This window comes from Sceloporus undulatus, chromosome 5 (assembly GCF_019175285.1).
Source record: "Sceloporus undulatus isolate JIND9_A2432 ecotype Alabama chromosome 5, SceUnd_v1.1, whole genome shotgun sequence".
NCBI classification, from domain to species: domain Eukaryota; kingdom Metazoa; phylum Chordata; class Lepidosauria; order Squamata; family Phrynosomatidae; genus Sceloporus; species Sceloporus undulatus.
Genome location: NC_056526.1, coordinates 140,530,394 through 140,553,307, shown reverse-complemented (window position 1 = coordinate 140,553,307; position 22,914 = coordinate 140,530,394). Strand labels below are relative to the sequence as shown.

The window sequence follows — 22,914 nt, the reverse complement described above, 5'->3', positions numbered from 1 at the left end:
ATTATTATTATTATTATTATTATTATTATTATTATTATTATTATTATTATGTATACCCTGCTCTTCAGCCAGATGACTGTCAGAGCAGCTTACAAATTGTTAATTAGACATTTCCCTGCCCTTAGGCTTACAATCTAATGTTTGTAAAAACAGGCCTATTTTGATCACAAACAATTTCATGGAAGGGTTCCAGCACTTGCAAGGTTGAGTAGAGCTTTAAAGTGTTCAGAGTTTTCCCAAAAATACAACAGTAAATGACCAAGAATTTTAACAGACTAAGGGCTATATTGAGCAAAACCAATGAAAGATCAGCAATAACTAGGAGCTTCAGCAAAAGTCAGTTTTCAGTGTCTAGTACAGTGATTATGTTGGCATTTCAAAGACATGTTCAAGACTGTATGCTTAGGGCTAGATATTCACTTAAAAAAATAAAACCACTTTTTCTTGCTCATATTTCTAGTGCTGTTTGATAAAAGAAGGCCATGGGCATAGTGCCAAAGACCAATTCTACCAGCACCCTCCTGTTCCCAAGCATGGGACTGACTATCGTATGATTGCTTACTTTCACTTAGGAATGCAATAGAGCACAAAGAAATAATGGCAAAATTGAAAGCAATTGCTAAAATGAACCATTCAATAAAATGACTAAGTTTGTATGCCACTTTTTAAATTACATCATTTGATAAGGTGGTAGCTTACCATAGTAGCTCAGAAAAACAATGCTATTTTTTTTAAAAAAAAATCCCCTGGATTTATCATGTTCAACGAAATTGAGAAAACAAGTGGCCTTAAATCTTATGAAAGAACTGTAGGTTATGCACTATAGATATATGTTGGCCAAATTGTTGGGTGACTAGGAGTTAACGTTAACTGCCTCTATTTAAATAATACAGGAGAAAAAAATGGGGAGAAATATAGTCCCGTTTTTAACTTAACTAATTTACTATAACATTCTATGGATGTTTACTCTGTGTCTTAGTTCTGAACAGTCTTGAAAGCTGTCTCTTCCCTGTGTATTCAATGAAGCTTACTTCCAATTATTTCTGCAGTCTCATGTACAAGGATATAATACTGAGCATATTTAGTAAATTGCACTGGTATAAAGTGCCTTTACTAAATAAATATGCTAATGCTGTTCACTCAGTTTAAACAAAATCAATATACATGAAAGCACAGGGAGAAGTTGTCTGGAGTTTTGGACTCTGGTGTAATCAATATGCTGATGATACCCAGCTCTATTAGTTCTTTCCACCTCAGTCCAAGGAAGCTGTTTTGGTTCTATACTGGTGTCTATAATCAGTAAAATATTGGATGAGTGAAAAGGAAGATTAGGAAATAAGTCTTTGGCTTGTGCAGTATGGGATTACATTCCCCCGAAGACACAGGTTTTCAGCCCTGGAAGCTCAGGTTTATTCAGGTGGGAGGAGTATATTTGCACAATTAATACTCATGCACCAGTTGTGCCTATTCCTAGAAATGTCTAATCTGACTACAGTGATACATGCCTTAGCTTTTTTTCTATTTGGATTATTGAAACATTCTATATAATGCTACATTTGAAGAGTGTTTTTGAAGAGTCTTCTAAAACTTCAGTTGGTTCAAAGACTGCAGCCAGACTATTGATGGAGGATAATTATAATGAACATATAACTCATTTTGTACAACAACTCTACTGGCTGCCACTTCTTGTAGTTCTGGTTATAATAAATAAAGCCTTGTGTTATCAGATCAAACTTATCTGAAGGATCATATTCTCTGTATGAGGTTCTTCTCACCTTCTCACCCATCCTCCCAGGTACATCTGGTAGGAGCATAGAAGAGAGCATTCTCAGTGGCTGTTCCAAGGTTCTGGAAATTCCTCCTGGACAGGTTAGACTGGTGTCTTCCATGGTACATTCTGCAGGCAGGCAGAGATTTGCTCTGACAGGCCTTTGAAAACTAAATTTTGATGGGTAAAGAGCTTTTAATAAAGTACTATATTGTCTCTATTTGTTAGCATTTCTAGTAGGTATGTTGAAATGTGTTCCACTGTCGAACAACCCTTACTATCAGGAAGTTCCTCCTAATGTTGAGGTGGAATCTCTTTTCCTGTAGCTTGCATCCATTGTTCCGGATCCTGTTCTCTGGAGCAGCAGAAAACAAGATTGCTCCCTCCTCAATATGACATCCCTTCAAATATTTAAACAGGTCTATCATATCACCTCTTACCCCTTTCTTCTCCAGGCTAAACATTCCCAGCTCCCTAAGTCGTTCCTCATAGGGCATGGTTTCAAGACCCTTCACCATTTTAGTTGCCCTCCATTGGACATGCTCCAGTTTCTCAATGTCCTTTTTGAATGTGGTGCCCAGAACTAGACACAGTATTCCAGATGGGGCCTGACCAAAGCAGAATAGAGTGACACTGGCACTTTACAGACTGTCCAAAAAGGCCGGTCTGCCGGCACCTCCGTTTCTGCCAACGGGAAGCCTCAGCCTCCAAACGGCGAGGCTTCCCGGCAGCAGAAAAAGAAACCAGCGGATTCTTTTTGTGGTGTTTTGATGATGCTGCAAGGCATCAATGGCGCACTTGTGGCATCATAGGTGAGCCGTGACTTACGGACGCTAAGCATCCGTGACGTCAAAATGGCGGCACCCATGTGTAAAGGGCACCGCCATTTTGTACATGCTCAGCACATACTAAGGTTAGGGCATCCGGAAGGGACGCCCTTTTCTAACCCTAGTATGTGCCGAGCACGTACTTTTTGCCCATGGAGAACGGGCCACTATTACTTCCCTTGATCTAGACACTATATTTCTATTGATGCAGCCTAAAATTGCATTGCATTTTAACTTTGTATGTCTTAAGTATATGTCATTTTATCTGTTCTTGTTTTAACTTTAGTTGTTTTGAGTCCCAGGTTTAAGAAAAGGTGGGACATAAGGCACAAGTAAGCAACAAACAACAATATTTATTACATAATCATGGATCCCCAATATCACCTGGGAATTTGATTTGTTTGTGCAAAGAGGAACCAAGCAGCAGTAGGTCTAATGTAACATCAAAAGTTTTCATGGCTGGCATTCATAGTTTTTTTGTGTATTTTTGGGGCTATGTGGCCATGTTCTAGAAGAGTTTATTCCTGACATTGTGCTGGTCTCATTTTTATTACATTTCATAATTTTCATTACACTTAATTACATTTTGTATGTTTCATTTTCAATACATCACACCATAATCATAGGGGATCACTGATTTTTGGAGAGGAAGGACCTTCCTCTATTATCAGGCTGGCCTTCTTCTCAAGTCCCAGTTTGGTTGGCCAGGGAAGGCAGGCTCAACCATCAGTGCCTTAAAAGGACCTTCTCCATTTGATATGAATGGGGAACTTAAAAACATCCCTCCTCAGAGCACCATCCTTAGAAAGACTGTAATTTATTTCTCCCCTCCCCAGCTCACCTGTAGTGCATGTTGGTTGTTTGTAGATTGCTGAGGTACTTGGAATTATCTGGTAGCAAGCATAATGGTATGTTACAGTTGAGTGAACTAGAGAATTCTAATTACCTTCCCAAACTCCATAGCCAACAATTGTTCAGTGCAAAAACACCACTGTACTCATACTGCTTTCCTTTTAAAAACCTTAACCTTTAAAGGAAGTTTCAGCATGGAGCCAGATCCAGTCTGGGGATAGATCAACCATGTGCCCATTATTCCCAGGTCAGGGGACCTGTTGAGGCATTTAGGGATACATTCAATTCAGGAACTGCTTTATTCCATGTTAAGATGGAAAGCATTAAGTGAATTTTGCTCAACTGATTTTTGTTCAATTTCCCTTCAGGTGTTGCATCTCCCCTCCAGCAACCATGCCTGGTGTGGGTGAGTTTCCACTGATCAGTAGGCAAGTCATTGATGCTTGGATCTGTTCCTCATGTGCTCCACTCTACTATTGTTCCTAAAGCCAAAAGAGCCCTAAGTTACAGGCCAACATGTCTTTGTTTTGCATATACACTACTGTAATAAAAATGTTTTGTTTTTAGCCACATTACTGTCATCCAATATTTGTGTTGCAAGTTTGCTTCAATTTTTCTCCATGTAATAATTGTGTTCCTGCACCCCCACCCAGTATTCTCTGTTTGAATCTCTAGCAAGATTGTTTCTTCATCTGACTTCTAGTCAGACTAAACGATACAATTAGTATCTATTTAGAAGTGATGCTCTCTCAAGTGGTGCAAACACATGTGTTTATTTTGGTACAAGCTTTTTGCACCTTCTGTATCTTGCAAATTCACTTGTTTTATTCTGATTTGTAATCATAATTGGTCATCACTGCAAATCTGATTGTGGAGGCAGTATCACCTAGGAACACTCATTGCTGAAATGAAAATATGTTATCTGCAGGGAATACATTGTTCTTGTTGTTCTTGTTGTTCTTGTTGTATGCCTTTAAGTCATTTAGAACTTATAGTGACCCTAGCATGGCAACATTTGTTCAGAGGGAAGTTTGCCTTTGCCTCCTTCTGAGGGTGACAGTATGACTGCCTAGATTCACCCAGTGGCAGATTTTCTATTGCTGAGTGGGAACTCAAACCCTGGTCTCCAGATTCATAGTCTAATGATTCATACAGTCCAATGCTCAAAGTATTACACCTTGCTGGCTGAATATTTCCCTGTTAAGTCTAGATTTACCTTCAGAAAGAATGTATAATAAGAACTACAGTAATACAAGCTAGTAACCAATGCAAATATTAAAGTATCTTGAAATCTTAAATTTTGCAGGTTGTCAGGGTAATATGTTGAATAATATTTTAAACTTAATATTATAACCTAATATGTAGTTTTTTTTTATTTTACAAATGTATAATATAAGTTATTTATTAAGTACAGTGCTGTATATCTTGCAGACAGTTGCACAAAAATACAAGATTGTATTTGGGCAAAGGAGCAAAAACTGCTGTAGTTAGGTCCATTAACTTTGCTGGGTAATGCCAGCAGGTATATCTCTGAAATCTCCTATTTTTTTACATCAAAAATGATAAAATATGTAAGAGAGCCTTTGCTGCTTTTTACCAGTTTTCTATCCATTATAATTTCACATAAACTCAGCTGTGGATGCCGAGAGATACAGTCAAAAAAAGTAATCTTTCCAAGCTCTGAATTAGGTTGATGGTGTAGATATATTGTTGTTCTTGACCTAGGGCTCTGACATTCCCAGAGATACAATACACACACTACACAATAATAGTGCTACGATTCCCCTTACCTGCCAAGATTAAATTCTATGGAATCCCTGAATTTGTTGTTTGATGAAGCACTATACCTCTCTGGCTGAGATTTCTAAAATGCCCCTCCCCAAACTACAAATGCAGGGATTCCAAATGACAGAACCAATAAAGTGAAATCCATAGGATAAACAGCTAAAGTGAAATCATAGTGCTATAATTATCTAGCATGAAAGGGGTCACTGTTGAGGAGTTGAACCCCATGTTGAGGTACACAGTTATCATCACAACTGTGGAGCTTATCATAAAGCGAAAACCAGGGGGAAATGGGGGGCTTAAACAGTGAATATCCCAAGAAAAACTCAATATTGCAATTAACACAGAAACATTGCTATTAAACAGTCAATAAACAGCAACAAATCATTTTCGGGATTTCCCCATGAAAAATTTATTGCTGTTTATTGCCTGCTTAACAGTGATGTCGTGTGAAAATCTTAATTGCAATATTGCATTTTGCATAGGATAACAGCTGTTTAAACCCACAATTTTGCCTGATTTCCCCCATGTGATAAGGTCTTGTGTTACCTATTAAGAATGGTCTTCTCCTTTCCACTCACTTCCTTCTAGCTGCAGCTACAATATGACACCCACAAAGTTAACAGGGAGATTATGAAATGGCATGACTGGATCCCACCCTTCATAATACTGTAAATGTTAATCACCCAAACCGAGTGAAAATAAATGTTGTGAATGCAGTTCTAATTTTAAAATGGTTTTAAAATTAAGAAGATTAAAATCCCCATTTGATCGTGCAATGTAATTTTTCCTCTGTTTGATAAAGATTAAGAACAAGCTTTGGGTCTGATTATTCTCCAACTAATGTACATGCAAATGAGGAAGCAATTCCATCCATTTTTTAGAACTGGAAAAATATAAGGAGAGTTGATCCCCTTGTAGAAGTTGTAAGTCAACTTTCATAATAAAAAAAAACCTAGCAACTACTACAGGTATTTCTTGATTTTTGAGCGAAGAAATTGCCATAGTATCTTTAAAAAAAAAAGGACATGCTCTATGATTAATATAAATATATTTAAAATCCCATGTTAAGTACAGTAATTGTTTGTACATCTAGTAGTTTATACACTGACAACAGAGTAAAGCAGAATATTGAATTTCTGTCCCTCCATCAAAAACACTACTAAAAGCAAGATGTTTGCTGATGCCTGCCTAAGATAGGCAATATGCTGCCTAGTGGCATGTATTTAGCGATGCCACAGCTGAATGCATTTTTAGATTAATTTTCAGTTCATTTCTAATACAAACAATTTAATTTACAATTAGGATAATATACAGTCAATGTTTAAGAAATGGGAAGAGAGAAAACAATGAGAAGAAGGATGAAAGAGGTAGAAGAAGAAAAAGAAAAGGCAAAGAAAATGAGAATGAGAATGAAAAAGGGGGGGAAAAGACATACAGTAGGGCTCTGACACACACACACCCCATCATGGCCCTAATAAAATGGGAAAAAGAAACAAAAGTTATTCTACCATTACATGTGTATCTAAATAATCCTACCAAACTTACTAATAACTATAGCCACAGTTTATTACATCATCAGATTTTTTACTGCTCACAAAGTCCATAAATGGTTTTCAAAAAGTGTTCAGCTGGCTTATCCTCTAGAATCCATGTTAAATTGGCCTTTGGGCTAACTCAGCAACCTTAACAATTCACAGCTGAATGCATTTTTGAAGCTTCTCGTACTGTATTATTATCTTGACACACAGCTGCATGCTGCTTTCTCAGAAATAGAGAACTGAGGCAGGTGATGCATATATTGATTTGGAATAATGGGACCAAGTTCAGTGATGGTGCATAAATATCCAAATCACGTCACTGAGAAATCCTCAAAGTCAGTGCTGTAGTATCATTTCTACTGCTTGTCCCTATCCCTGAGACTCAGCTAGCACTTGAAATTGGCAGCTGTGGGAACTGCCAATCCATTCTGTTTCTCCTGGGCCAGAGGATGCTACATGATCAACTCATAGTAAATCCTCACTGTGTGTGTGCTCTTTTTTTAAAAAAGGAAAATGTTGTGTAGAGACTTTTTGCAAAAACTACAAAAGCTTCTAAGAAAGGACATCAGAATGCTTTCATGTGCGAGCAATTTGGTGGCATATGATCTTGATATGCTCAGACAGCCTGTTCTATTGAGAACAAGAAATTCTGCATGTATTCTCCATAGCCTAAAATTCATGTCAAGATGACAGGGAGCTTCCCAATTGAGTGTGTCATGTGTGTCAGGCCCAATCCCCCAAAATCTTACCCAAAGAGTGAAGATGAGAATTGGGATTCTGAAAGGCGCATTCCAGATTCTTTTAGGGTTGGGATTATAATTTCCAATTTAGAAACAAATTATTCTGTTAAAATCAATGATATCTCTGCCCTTTGGTAGTGATTCCTAGCCCAAACTTAGGCGGTTTACAGACCGCCAAATAGTACGTCATCAATACGTACTAGGGTTAGGAAGGGGCGGTGCTTCCGCACCCCCCTAACCCTAGTATGTATTGAATACGTACAAGATGGCGGCGCCCTGTTCATATGGGCGCCGCCATTTTTACGTATCGGACGCTGAGCGTCCGTACGCGTCTCGGGCGTTGTGACGTAGCAAGCGCGCCCCTGGCGCCTCGCTACGTCGCAAACGCGACTTAAAAAGAAGCTCCATTTTGGAGCTTCTTTTTCGGTCCGCGCGGGAGTCGGGCCGTCTGAAGGCTCCGGCTCCCCCGCGGACCTACTGGCGGCGGCGGCAGACCGCCGCAAAGCGGCGCTCTGTACCCCGCCTAAGTTAGTATAACAGATGCACAACTGCTGTTTTTCACTGACATTTTGCTTACCTTTCCTCATGGCTTAAACAAAACTGTATAGGATGTAAAATCTTTAGCCCTATTCATGATTTACTTGTGGATATAGAGGCCTGCCTGCAGAGAAAAAAGAAGCAGTGGCCCGTTACAGATGAGCATAAAGTACCGACTGAGTCCGTACTAGGGTTAGAAAGGGGTTTCCCTTCCGGATGCCCTTAACCCTAATACGGACTGAGTCCATACAAAATGGCAGCGCCTGTTCTACATGGGGGCTGCCGTCTTGACATAGTGGACGCTTTGCATCTGCACGTAGCACAGCACATATGACGCATGAGTGTACCATTGGCGCCTCGTGGCATCATAACTGCGCCGCAAAGAGAAGCGCCATTTTGGTGCTTCTTATTTGCAGCGGGAAGGAGCCATGCGGTTTGGATGTTGGGGCTCCTCCGCGCTGCAACCGGCAGTGGTGCTAGACCGCCCATTTTGAGCAGTCTGTAACATGCCAGTGTCACTCTTTTTGCTCCGCCTCAGTTTTGTAGTGGAACCAAGGCTTATAAGCTCAAAATGCTAGGATATGCAATATGAGTGATAATAATATAATGTGATTCTTATCCCCTTTTTCCTGATCCTGAACAGATGGATTGAAGCTGGATTGGGGCAAAGATGAACTGGGGCAATAGCAAAACCATGCCATGGCCCCTATCAGCTTTGAAGCCTGCCCAAATAGGAGTGGAATTGATCTGCTCCTGTTTGTGCTGGGAAAGCCATTTTTCCCAGTCCTGCTGCAACCCCAGGCCGGCTTCAAGATGTTCTGGTGGCATACGGTGTGTAATTGCCATGCCGCCGGAGCATCTTGAAGCCACCCACAGCTGGGTGGCAAGACGCCTTCCAGATGGCTTCAGAGCATGTAGTCTATAAATGCTGTGCTCCCAAGATGCCTGGAAGCAGACTTTAAAGGGCCATTGGTTTCGGTCCTTAGTTGCAATTTTCTCAGGCCTGTGCTTCAGAATTAGGTGCCAAATGCAAATAGGGCTTCAAGACTATACCTGTAGAATTGTGCTTTGTCCCAGGAAAGACTTTTTGTTTGTTTGTTAGTTTTATATTTGTTTTTTTAAAGTCAGAATTGTGCATATGCTCCTTACATAACTCCTTTACTTGTACAGTTAAATAGCATCGCCAAGCATGGTACCCTAAAACGTACTATACCAGGCATCAGCCATGTGGAGAGAAGGGAGTCTATTCTGCAGGCAATTCTGGCTGGGCCACCACCAACCCTCCAACTACTCATCTATAAGTCTAACCTTGAATTCTAGCCACAAATCAATAAAACAGCTATTGTATACTTGAATAAAGAGGGGGCAAATACATCACACATCATCCTAAAAGTGGTCATTTTAGAAAATGTCCCTATAGCAGATGTACAAACCACAAAAGGTCCAATGGGGGATATAGAGTTCACCACTCCATAAATTTGCATCCTCTGAGATCTTTTTTTTTTTTTTTTGAAATAACAGATCAAACATGTGTATCTCTATTTCAGAAATATCTACATGTATTTCAAAAAAGGAAAAAAAATGAAGGTCACCTATTTATCGCTTCCAGATCAAGAATGAGACACAGTTAAATCTAGTATTGTGTTTGCATGTAAAATACATAAGCAATAAATACACTTTATTGTGTTTCTTAAAACAAAAAGCTATATAGTATACCACACATGTACTGGGAACTAAAATCACAGAAAGACAGAAGTGAGAAAATTCAGCCCTCATACATATTTCATGAACCCTATTGAGAACAAGTGCTGCTAGCATGCAGTGCCACTGCTTGGCAAGGTGAAAATACCAGTGGGAATAATTGGGAAGACTATTCATATCCCAATGGCAAACCTTTCTCTCTCCAAAGCTCTAATTTTCTCTTTGAAAACTCTCAGTATCCTCATAGGCTGGGTTTTGCAGAGTGGACTTAAAAGATATGGTGACTATTTTCTCTCATGTTTTCTGTGGTGAAGTTTTCATGTTAATGCACCTTAACTTTGACATAAGGGTTACAGGTGGATATGTAAATTACAGACCTTTGTTCCCTGTCAGAAAGGATCAGCTTAATTGTAGTCAGAAAGATATGTATTTTTAAAGGTTTAATTTTGAATAATTTGGAGGATAGGTAAATTTGTACTATTAATGGCATAATAAGGATGTAAATGTCCACTTGTTTCATTCTTGCACATAAAAATGAAACATTTTAAAATGTTTTCTCCTCCAAATATGATTGTGATTCTGTGCATTTTAAATTATTTTTACATAAAACATTGTTGTTGTTGTTGTTGAAAAACATTTGTGTGTGCGCATGGAAAATCTGGAAAGTTAAAAATACCTGAATAGCTGAATATTTCACTCCAACCAAAGGACAAAAAGTCTTGCACAGTGGATTTATTTTTTTTAATGGGAGGGTGTGAAACCTTGTGCTGTGTCTGAGATACCTTTTCTCATAAAGGAGAAGAAAAATGGAGAAAATTATTTGCACCTCTACTGTATAATGAAAATTTAATTTTTCAGTTCAGAACCATCATGCTCTGAAGAAGGTTTCATTTTCCCACAGTTTCATAGAATTGAAACCTGGAATGAAGCTTAGATAGCTTACCTGAATTTCTCAGCACGATTCCCCTAATTCCCCATGAATGAGCAACCTATATGTTGTGATACTCTTTGAAGTTTTACTGGAAGTAATAGAACAAAGTTATTGGAGCATATATTTATCATATTTAAAGTAAGATGTAGCTTTGAGAATGCTTTGAAGGGGTTAACATCAAAATAGTTTCTGACTGAATATTCTTGCTAGGACCATTAGCACTTCAGACAAAGAGCTATTTCAAAGATAAATAATTAATTCTATTTAAATTCTGGGCAATCACATCAGTTATTTGATTGTTCCTTTTTGCACATATGAAGGGGTAAACTGTGATATTTGGAACACCTGCCAGAAAGATTAAAGCAGCTAAAGATCAGGAATGCATATTTCACAATTACTTAATTTAATATTGCTTTGAAACATTGTATAATATTATAATTAGATCCTTTAATTTATTCCAGTTATGATTACTTTAGTTAGATTTATGAACAGTGTAGTTGACATAACCTGCTCTGAAGCTTTCTGAAATTTGCTTGCTTCTCTAATTCGTTACAGAAACTGAATGTAGAAATGGTGTAAGACCCTGGGAGCTGGGATGAATAGTATAAAATCTAAAGAAGGGGGGTCCTATTATGCTTATAGTGATCTAGATGTGTTGAATTGAACATGTTAGTTGAGAGATGCTTTCACTATTTGGAGGAAGTACCACAAATTCTATATCAAATTTTCCCCTTCTGTTACAAACTGACTTAAGTTATTTGGAGTGACTTAAAGACTCACCAGTCCATAAATGTTAACTTATGGGGTTGATATCACTATGTGGTGAGCCTAAACATCATTTGGAACTGACAAGTTGAACAGTGAAAATTATTTATCTGAGAAAGACCAGTCAAATTAGAATAAAATAATTATAGATCATAGAGTTGGAAGAGACCACAAGGGCCATCTGATTCAATCCCCTGCCATGTAAGAATACACAATCAAAACAGCCCCGACAGATGAACAGTGGATGTTATCTTGGCACCTGCTTGTCCTTTATTGATGGATAAGTTTCAATTTGTGCAGCCTGAGGATTTGGACAGGATCCTTGGAGAAGTGAGGGTCACCATGTGCATACTGGATCCTTGCCCTTCCTGGCTTCTGGAAGCAGCCAGAGAGGCACTGACCAAGTGGGTAATGGGAGTGACAAATGCCTCACTGCTGCAAGGCAGATTTCTATCCTGTAAAAAGGAGGCTATGGTGAGGGCATTATTGAAAAGACCTCTCTGGATCCCACTATTTTGGATAACTATTGGCCAGTCTCTAATATTCCATTCTTGGGCAAGGTTCTGGAGCTTGTGGTGGCCTCCCAGCTTCAGAGGTTTCTGGATGACACAGATTATATGGATCCATTTCAGTCTGGCTTTAGACCTGGCTATGGGGCATAAACAGCTTTGGTCACCTTGGTGGATGACCTACAAGGAAACTGGATAGGATTTGTGTGCCCCTGTTGGTCCTGCTGGATCTCTCAGTGGAATTTGAAACCATTGTATCAAAAACCTCTGAGAGATGGTATCCTTCTGGGCTGCCTTTCTAGGATGGGACTTGGGGGCACAGTAATGCAGTGGTTCTGGTCTTTCTTGGAGGGTCGAACTCAAAAGGTGGTGTTGGGGAACTCCTGTTTGACTCCCTGGCAATTGGCTTGTGGGGTCTCTCAGGGTTTGGTTCTTTCCCCCATGTTATTCAATATCTACATGAAACAAATGGGAGAGGTCATACAGAGTTTTGGGGTGCAATGTCACCAGTATGCAGATGACACCCAATTCTATCTCTCCTTCCCATGTGATTCCAAGGAAACTGTCTCTATGCTGAACCAGTGTCTGCTGTCAGTAATGGACTGGATGAGGGCAAACAAACAGACTTATCCAGACAGGTCAGAGGTGCTCCTTGTCAGTCATAAGATAGATCAGGGAATAGGGGCCTTGCCTGTGTTGAATGAAGTTACACTCTCCTTGAAATCTCAGGCACACAGCTTGGGTGTGCTCCTGGACTCCACTCTGAGCCTGGATGCCCAGGTTTCAGCAGTGGCCAAGAGTGCATTTGTATAGCTTAAATGTGTATGCCATCTGCGCCTGTTCCTATGCCAAGGCAGCCAGACATTTGGCATATAATGAATAGCAGGGTGGTTTTTATGGAGCAGGTGAATTTTTAGTTTGCTTTTAACTTTTGTATATTTTTATGTGATTTTATATTGGGTGTACATGTTTTTAATTGTTTTGAATTTTACTGAGATGTTAAATGTTTTGTCTGTGAGCCGCCTTGAGTCCCTCCAGGGGGAAGGTTGGCATATAAATGAAATAAATAAATAAATGGACATCCAGTCTTGGTTTGAAAATATCCCAGGAAGAAGTGTTTGTCCCATAGTGTTTTAATTCAGTTTACCTTTGGATTAAATCTTAATTTGGGTGGCATCCTGATCTTATCATATGGTTTTTGCTGCCTAATTTGTCATCTAAATTCATCCTGGATTCATCTCCACTTCCAGAGCAACTCCTCACAGCTCTTTTTGGATCCAGGAGCTTTCTGGCTTGAGAAAATAGCCTGCGGAGTGCTGCTGGAAGTGGGGATGAACCCAGGCTGTATTCGGGCAGCAAATTAGATGGCAAAAACTATCCAATAAGATCAGAATGCTGCCGGATAGAGTTAAGATGAATTAAAATGCCATGGGATAAGCTCTGTACTGTCAGGAAATTCTTCCTAATAGGTTGAATCCATTGTTCTGGGTCCTATTCTCTAGAGCAGCAGAAAACAAGCTTGCTCCATCTTCACTGTGACAGCCCTTCAGATATTTAAACATGGCTATCATGTCACTTCTTAACTTTTTCTTCTTCAGGTTGAACACACTCAGCTCTCTAAGCCACTCCTCATAGGGCATGGAATTACTCCATACCTTCGTGGAAGTAGCTGTTTGCCATCTGTCATCTTACATAGACTGTCTGTATACAGACATTACTTTTTCTGTGTATCTTTTCAACATGTTCAATATAGGAGTTTTCCATTAATGTATTTAATCTATGCTTGGAATGGTTGGAATTTTATTCAGTCCTGCATTTCTATTATTATTTACTTTATTCACTTGTTATTTGCACAGACTATTGGTATTTACATGTGGTTTGTAGGTAAAGACCACAAAACAAAAGATTTGGGTTTTTAGTTTTTAAAAAACCCTAAAACTAAACTATTTGGCAAAAAAAAGCTTTTAATGGAGGTTTAGTGTTTTTGAGTTTATTATTTTATTGAATTATGTTTTCAGGCATCTTCCAATGCAGTTTTTAAGTTGTGTTTCTAAATAGCAATTTAGTTTGTGTTTTAACTTTTGTATTACTTTTCTGTTTTAACTTTTGTGTGAACAGGTTTTTTTAATTGCATTATGCTTTTAAAATATTGTATACCAACTTGGATCCTATGTTGGGACAAAGGTAGGATAATAAATAAATAAATAAATAAATAAGATGATGTAAGTGAAATAAGGGCATTTCCTGAAGAACTTAAGGCTTGGGGAGACCCATGTGCTGCTGAATCTTTGGCAATGTACTATAAGCACTGGGAAGGGGGGTTAGTATATTTTGCTTCATCTTTTTGAAGAAATGTTTTCAATTAGGTGTTAAATACATCAAACAAATAGTTCAAAAGCAGGTACTGGAATCCTATTGTCCCTTGTAAGCTGGCATGGATATTGAGTATTCTTTTTTTAAACCAATGACTGATGACAGCTTCATTTTAAGAGACAGTTTTTCCATGCTGTTCCTAATTTGATGGATTTCTCCACTGAAGTTAATTTAAAACCTTCCCTGACACACTTCTCAGATGGTTCATTTTTTATTTAAAGCAACTCTCAAAGTTCTGAAACCAAGGTATAGTTTGTGGGAAATGGAATTCCTTCATTAGTGAACAAATTTAAATATATAGCTGTAGAGGAGGGGAGCATTTATACAGGCTCGTATTTTAATTCCTGGTTCAATTTAATATATTGTCAGAGCCCAGGAAGATTTATTATCTAAAAAAATGAAATTATTATGTTCAAATAAGAACGTTGGAAACTGATTTTTTTATGTGTAAAGTTGAAGTGAAGGACAGATCAGACTTGATAGAAAGGAGAATCAATCTCTTGCATTTGAACTAATTTTCAGTAGATATGGGGCAAAATGGTTGTGATCTCAATGACCATGGCATGAATCTTACAAAGAAATGGATCTTTCTAACTTAGACAAAGAAGGAGATATACTGATTACATCTCTTTGTTCAGTCTGAGTATTAAAGACAAAAGTGTCTTTACTGAGTGATGGAGATCCAGTGGCCTAGATATTGCTGGATTCCAGAACCCATTACCCCTACTACCCTGACCAAAACTGAGGGATAATGTCACAGTTCATCAATGCCTGGAACAAAACAGTTTCTGTTTTATTTCTAGTTACTCTTTATACTATTTATTTATTTATTTCATTTTTATACCCCCTTTCTCCCCAAAAGGAGACCCAAGATAAAAGCCTCTTTAAAATCCAGTTTAAAATAAAATAACCTAGTTAAAATAGTATAAAATTAAAATTAAAAACATATAAATAATCTAAAACACATACCCCATATAAAAGCAACCCTATCATGGTTTAAAAGAACCTGCTTGAATAAAAACATTTTTACTTGCTGCTGAAAGGTCAGCAGGAAGGGGGCCAGTCTAGCCTTCTGTGGAAGGGAGTTCTAGACAGTGGAACAGCTCTCTCTCATGTTCTCAACAAGAGAGCCTGGAATGGTGGTGGGACCTAAATAAATCTTCTTCTGAAGATCTTCTGGGTCTAACAGGTTCATATAGGGAGATACGTTTTTTTCAAATAGCCTGGATCTAAGCTGTGTAGGGCCTTATAGGTCATGACCAGCACTTTGAATTGTGCCTGTAAATGAACCAGTAGCCAGTGAAGCTGTTACAACAAGGGAGTTGCGTATATGCTCCCTGTAACTGGCCCCAGTCAGCATTAGGCTGTAGTGTTTTGAACCCGCTGAAGTTTCTGGAAAGTTTCCAAAGGTAGGCCAAAGTAAAGTGCATTGCAGTAGTCCAAAAGGGATGTAATCAAGGCATGTGTCATCATAGTCAAATCTGACATCTCAAGAATGGGTACAGCTGGCACACTAGATTTAGCTGTGCAAATGCACTCCTGGCCACTGCTGAGACCTGGACATCCAGGCTTGTAATGAAACTTGTCATGTATAACAAGGATCCACTGTAATAAAGGTCCTTAAACACTACCAATGAGCCTGTTTATTTCCCATTAAAATTTCTTGAAATTTTGATATTTAAGAATGCTTAAGTAGAGTGTGAATGGTGACTCTGACTATCTCGTTTATCCACAATCACAAATTGGGTATCAGGTGTTCAGACTATTATGGAGCATCCAGACAGAATCCAAATTTAGTGGACAAGTGGCAAAAACCCTCAGTCTAAGAGATGGGGTAGATAACCACTCCTGTTTTTAGACACTAGGCTGAACTTGAACACTTAAACATAACAAAGCCTGCCTGCAATAATTCTCTCATTCACCACACCCAACACTAAAAGGGATGAATAAACAAAATTAGTTCAAGTTTATACACACATACATGCACAAATGGAAAATTAGCACTGGTTGAGTACTGACGTATAAAATACATAATTTAATTTCCAATTTGTAAACCACATACTTTTTGTTCCATCTGGAACAAATTACACTGTGTTCACTCACCTTTGTCTATTGTTTCTTCTCATACAAAAAGCCATATTCCTAGTCATGTAACCAAAAGCATATAATATAATACTAAAATACTGTTGAGGAGGAGTAGTACTGGAATAACTTCCTAACAATTTTTAGGGATTGTTAATTATGGATTCCATTTACTTTGGCTGTGGATATGTCTGGCAAAATACAGAACTATCTGGGAGATGTTATAAATGATTTTTTATTACAAGTTGTATTTTCATCAAACATATTACTTTGTGCTGTGCTTTGATATGCTAGCTACAATGGACATTTTTAGCTGCACCAAAATTGTCTTTCAAGTTGTACTACAATACTTGGAGTAAAATGAAAAGACCAAAATTGCAAGGACAGTCCAAGCATAGAATAATGCTTGCCATACAACCCCAACTGATATTGGAAAATTATATAGTCATATGAAGTGTAACCAATGAAATACCATTCAGGGATCAAGTCAACTATATAAAGAACAATGCAGAGAGGTTGTAGAGGTTTATAATTATTTCAACAGCTGTGTATCTGTGAAACCATATAAAAGAACAACGAACGAGTAAACCACACCCTATAGGTAGTCAGGCTGGATGGGGCTGATGAGAACCTGCAAGTCTCCTCACTTACCTGAGTCCCAATATGCATTTGGTGAGCCAGACATTAGGGATGGCAGTTGATGTCATTCTCACAGCTGTTTTGTGGTTTGGTGCTACTGAGCAGTGAATATTTATCTAAATTGCCCCTCTCTTGTGACAGTTTTTGGCACTGGGATGTATCTTTGAGGGGTTGGATATAGCTTGCATGGTCATCTCCTGATTCTGGTGTTTCCCTTTAACTTTGGCATGAAAATCAGCTAGGGTGAACCCAGATTGGAGCGTGTTGCATCTGCTTCACTCCAAATTGAAGGACGACCCACAAGATGAATGGAACCAAATTCAGTGCAGTTTTAGAGGAAAACCTGTTTCAGTCTGCAAGGGAGCTGGGCCAAGGGTAGAAGTTGATTTTCCAGCATTAAAATGACCCTAATCCTCCAGCACCGGAGTGGTTTAAAAACATATCTTAGAATAGCCCAGTCAAAGCCTATACCACTATCAGTTTGAGAACCTGGAGGAAGAACTGAAAGTTGATATTCACTAAAGGTTCCCATCCAACCTGACAGAGCTGGAGCAATTTTGCCAAAAAGAACAAGCAAACAATATTGCAGGATTCAGATGCACAAGGCTGATAGAGACCTACCTAAGGCATTTCACAACTGTAATTGATAGTAAAGTTGTTTCTACTAAGTATCAAGTATACAAGGGGTGAATACTTATTCCACCAACAAGTGAAAATGGTTTCTGTTAAATTTTAAATATTTTACACCTTCAAAGCACTGATTATTTTGTGTACATCAAGTTATAATGATGCCAGTTAAATTTATTTCAGTCCTAGGTTGTAACAATAAAATGTGGAAAATTTTAAGAAGTGAATACTTCTGCAAGGCATCTCTTTCTCCTCACCATCAACTCAGAAGCAGAAATGACTAAGTATATCTTTACCTAATCAGCCAGCTTCCCCCCCAAATTCCTTATGTGAACCATGTATTCCTTTATTTCCCCCTCTGAGTTTATGCCAGGAAAGGTGAGCCATGTTATTCAGGTTAACAATGGTCAAGCTGAAAAGTATAACAAAAGGTTACCTCATGAATGATACAGAAGGAATAAATTTCCTAGAATCAGAATGACCCAAGCTTAATATTTGAATAAATCTAGCACATATTTTCATATGCTCTGAACTGTGTTTATGAGATTGAGGGAACAATAATAAGTCAAATATTATTAGGCATAGGTTTTCACAGTAATAACAAAATGTAGAAAGTCAGAATAAATCTTGCTAGACAAGACTGTAAAGCTGCTGTGACAAAAAATGGATCAAGGGACCACATCAAAGACAGGCCAAAATAAAGCTGCTTCAGGTCACCTTGGAGGTATGCTGTTTAAATGATGCATGTGTCCTAAGACGCTGAAAACCACGCCAAAGCCATGCTTCTGACCTCTTAAGATGTGTGTGTCATTTAAACAGCATACTTCCAAAATGACCCGAAGCAGCTTTATTTTGGCCTGTCTGTTCGGGCCTTGAGTTCACATTTTATCTAGTAACCATGGTAATTGTGTAGTGGATGGGGTATGGATTATAGTGACCTGAGTTCAATTCTCTAGTCAACATGATGTGACTTTGAGCCAGCCAATATCCCTTACCCTAAATTCTCTTCTAATACTGTAATGAAAATAATGTGTGATAACCACACCTATGCTGAATTCCTTACAAGAAAGATAAGGTATGAAAATAATAAATAAACATGAAATATCTGCTCAAAGTTCCCGCTCTAATTCTCTACCATACTGTACTTAGTATGCCACCTACCTTATATGAGTGATGAGAAGGTTTGTTGATGGTATGAAAAAGTCATCCACTCTGTCAAATTGCTTCCCCACAGGTTGAGTGTGAATAGTATGATGAGAAACACTTCCACTGGCCTGGGTTATCACCTGGAGGACATATTGCAGCATTACTCACATGTCTGGATATCTTAATTGTTCTGTAGAATCCATTGTGTTTGATTAAATTATGCTAACATAACACCATGTAGTGACGAGGAAACTGATCACAGTCTTTTAAAATACTTTTGACAAAATTGCAATGAACAATCCCTGTTTTTGTTTTTGGGTTCCCCCCCCCCCCCTTTGGTTTAAAATACAATACAAATAATATTCAGAGTGGGGTATATAATTCATGTTATAAAGATGTGTTGACCTCCCTCTGACAAAGGTTAACAAGACATACTAGGATTCATTTTGGTTTTAAAAAATTGTAAAATGATTGTGTCATACAATATAATCTAAATAAGTAAATTTCACTTTAGAGTAATTTTAATACTACTGGTTGTTTAAGTAGCAACATTTTGACAGGACATAAGATGGATATATGAGCCTACAATCCAGTGAAAAGATTATTAGAACTCTTTCAGTATATGCAAAAGAAGAAATAAAAGGGCTTATACCTGTGCACTCAACCTTTTGCTTACATGGACAGATTTAGTACAGGTATCTGATACTATGGCAATTTCCAAGGGATCGCCATATTAATCCGCTGTCACAAAAAAGAGTTCTGTAGCAAAGTAAATTTATACCAGTCTATTATGACATGGATTTTTGTGGATTATAGCACAATATATGCATAAAATATTAACTGAAATGTCAGGTGCATACACACAATCCACCCAATGGTGGTAGGATTGTTGACAGTGAGGTCAAAAGGAAATAAAGTGCAGAAAATACAGACACTGTTAAATTGTTAACCCTGGTCATCCACAAAACTGTCTCTGTTAACAAAAATATCCTTACTAAGGACATTTATGAGAGTAAGCATGATGTAGTGATTTGAGTATTGGACTGGGAGACCAGGGTTTGAATACCTGCTCAACCATGGGAACCTATGGGGTGATCCTGGGCAAGACACACTCTCTCAGCCCCAGAGGAAAGCAAGAGGGCAGGGAACCATCTAATTAAATAATAATAATAATTGTAAGCTGCTCTGCAAGTCTTTATGGCTGAAGGGTGGGGTATAAATACCATAACTAAAATAAATAAATAAGTCAGAAATGACTTGAAGATACAGTGCACCTGCATCATATGTGGCTTTCAGCATATGTTGAAAGCCATGTGGGAGCATGCATGGTGCAAGGGGTGGTGCATATGCGCCACCACGCCATCATGTGCATGAGCCCCATTCACTTGAATGGGGCTTGAGCATGCACGGTATTTGGCTTACACGGGGGGGGGGGGATCCAGAATGGATTCCCCCCGTAAGCCAAGGGTGGACTGTATACAAAAGCAAGAGGCATTTCCAGATAAAAAGTTTCTTCACCCAGACAATTGGAAGAAAAACTGTTCAGTAATCCCATCTCTTATCCCTTAATAGATTCTGCATGGTAGAAAACTAGAGAAAAAACAAATAGAAGAAGAAGTGGGAAAACAAGAGAGAGTGTTAATACTGACACTCAGGTGAAAGAGAAATTTGAACCCCTAGTGATATTCAATGGATGAAGCAGGTTGATGCTATGTTAAAAACCTCCATTGGAGCCACTAGGTCAGGCTAGTAGCACCATCTCCATTTCCTGTGATATTTTTAGTAGACATATTAGTGCTTAAGTAGTGGATATGTGTCTGGAGATGGCTCAGCATGTACAAAGAAATACTAAAAGAATAAGCCTTGGATTCAAGTACTTGTAAGTAGAAGAAACAATAGAAAAAGAAGCCCTAATTTTTTAAAATCTAAATAATCAAAAATTTAAATATTGATGGTTAAAACTAACTAAATAAAAAACCTAAATAAATTTCCAGAGAGGTAAGCAAATGGCAAACCATAGTTCAGTACAGAAACAATAACCTTTTTCAGGAGTTAGGTCTAAATAGAGGATTTCAACTCAAAACCTCGTATGAGGTTTGCCTTAGGGTCACCATAAGTCAGAAATGACTTGAAGGCACAAACAACAAAAAAGGCCATCATACTTCCAATATTTGCTGCTCCACTCTTTCTGTACTGAGTGAAAAGGCTTGAAGTGGGCTTCTCTGCATTTTGGTTGAATGTACTGTACTTTCCTTAAACAGTAGACCTGTTTTAACAGGAATTTCAGGAGTGGACAGAGAGAAGCCAAGACATGCAAATATTTTGTGAGCAGGGCCAGAGCACATGGCCCCATGTCCTCTACATGAGTTGAATTTTTATGTTTAGGTGCAATGCCTTCACATGCCTAATGATATACAGATGAGTAGTTCAGGCTTAAGTACTGCAGCTGAATGTGCGTATGTGTGGAGCGGGACAGACTGGTAAAATTGAAACTAGATAAATTATCCATTTTCCACACGGAGTCTTAATAACCAGCAAAAAATTTAATATGTCTTTAACCTAACATATAGCTTGGCTCAGAGATTTTGCTGCAGTGAGAAATACTGGTGATGCTATCATACCTAGGTCACTGCTGCTGAATTATAGCAGTTACAACCTATTATATATGCAATTATATAGACACTGTGTACAACTGTAATACAACAGCTGGTTCCATTTGGACCCAAAGACCTTTAAGATAGGAAAAAAGTTAATTATCTGTTTTCCCTTCCACCTCCTGCATGTTATGTATTCCTTTGCCAATAACAGCTTTACCACTGTTGCATTTCATTGAGAGATAGTGACTGATATTGTTGTCACTGGGCTGACACCTATATGGCATTTGGGACCTGTTCATTATGGCAGCACAATCTCAATGGCTGTGGAATTACACTACAGACTACCTCAAAGCTTTCTTTGCCATGATAGTAACTCATGGAGCTGTATCAATATTAAAGCAATTATTTGCTGTTAGGAAAGGTTTTTCTTGCCCATTTTGCCATAAAATCCATATAAATATGTTGAAGCATTGTTCAATACCTCTGCAGTTTGTGGAATGCTTAACGCTCACTGGAGGATTTTATGGGCTACCAAGTCATAATCAGTAACAATATAGAACAGTTCATATTCCAAAAATATCCCACCTACAAAGCAAGATTTTCTTTTCAGCTCAATCAGGTTGATAGTTACAATTTCTTCTGAAACAAATGATACAGAAAAACAGCCAACTGCAGCAAATCCATCCCGGGAAAAATACAAATTATCCCCAAACTCTAATAAAGAAGGTTTTCTGAATCAGTGAAGCACTACTTTGTTTAGGGTCATTTGGCTCTTTTGTCATAATGCAATCTTCCTTAGAGATACTGAGTAGTTTCCAAAATAATACTTATCAAAATATTTTTTATTAATTGGGTCATCAATGACTTTAATGAAAAAAATATTGAATGTACTGAGTGCAATAAATTTTAATGTGCAGAATATTAACTAATGTATTTGTGTACCAGCAAGTCCTCTCTCATTGGGTGGGCAGATCTGAGATGTGAAGACCTTTCACACACAAACAGAGAGAGAGAGAGAGAGAGAAACAGGCCCCAGGTTTGCTTGTTTTATGATCTTTCTCAGCAGTACTAGTGTATTCACCCATATGTAAGTCGACCCAAGATTTTAGTGTCAATTTTGGGGCATAAATTTCTCAGCTTATAGTCGAATATATACAGTAAATCTCTGAAATGAAAAGACTCACCTGTAATGTAGGAGATTTTTTATCAAAGCTTCCCCAGCTAAGCACCCATACTTGATCATGTGATCTGTCATAGTGAAGTTTCACTGGAACTGGATCTGTATTTACTGCCTAAACAACAAGAAGAAATTTAGAATATTAAGAACTTGTAAAATATGAAGAAATATAGTGTCAATATTAGAGTTAGCAAAGAAATTAGGCACAGATGAAGCATTCTCAATGCTTTCATTATTAGGCAGTTGACAAGAGTTGAAGTCATTCTGATTAATTTGAAGCTGGAGCACTTCTGCTCAAACAGTGATCTTTGTCCATT

At 38.2% G+C, this 22,914-nt stretch overlaps 1 protein-coding gene across 3 annotated transcripts in view; it reads right to left on the bottom strand.

The window, feature by feature from the left end:
- Positions 1–22,914, bottom strand: part of FSTL5 (follistatin like 5) — a 420,360-nt gene that overhangs the window by 12,085 nt on the left and 385,361 nt on the right. For all 3 annotated transcript variants that reach the window (XM_042470475.1, XM_042470477.1, XM_042470476.1), the window contains 2 exons: positions 22,605–22,712; positions 18,839–18,963 (listed from right to left, as the gene is read on the bottom strand). In XM_042470475.1, the coding sequence (XP_042326409.1) occupies positions 18,839–18,963; positions 22,605–22,712 (233 nt within the window). The remainder of the gene's footprint in view (positions 1–18,838; positions 18,964–22,604; positions 22,713–22,914) is intronic.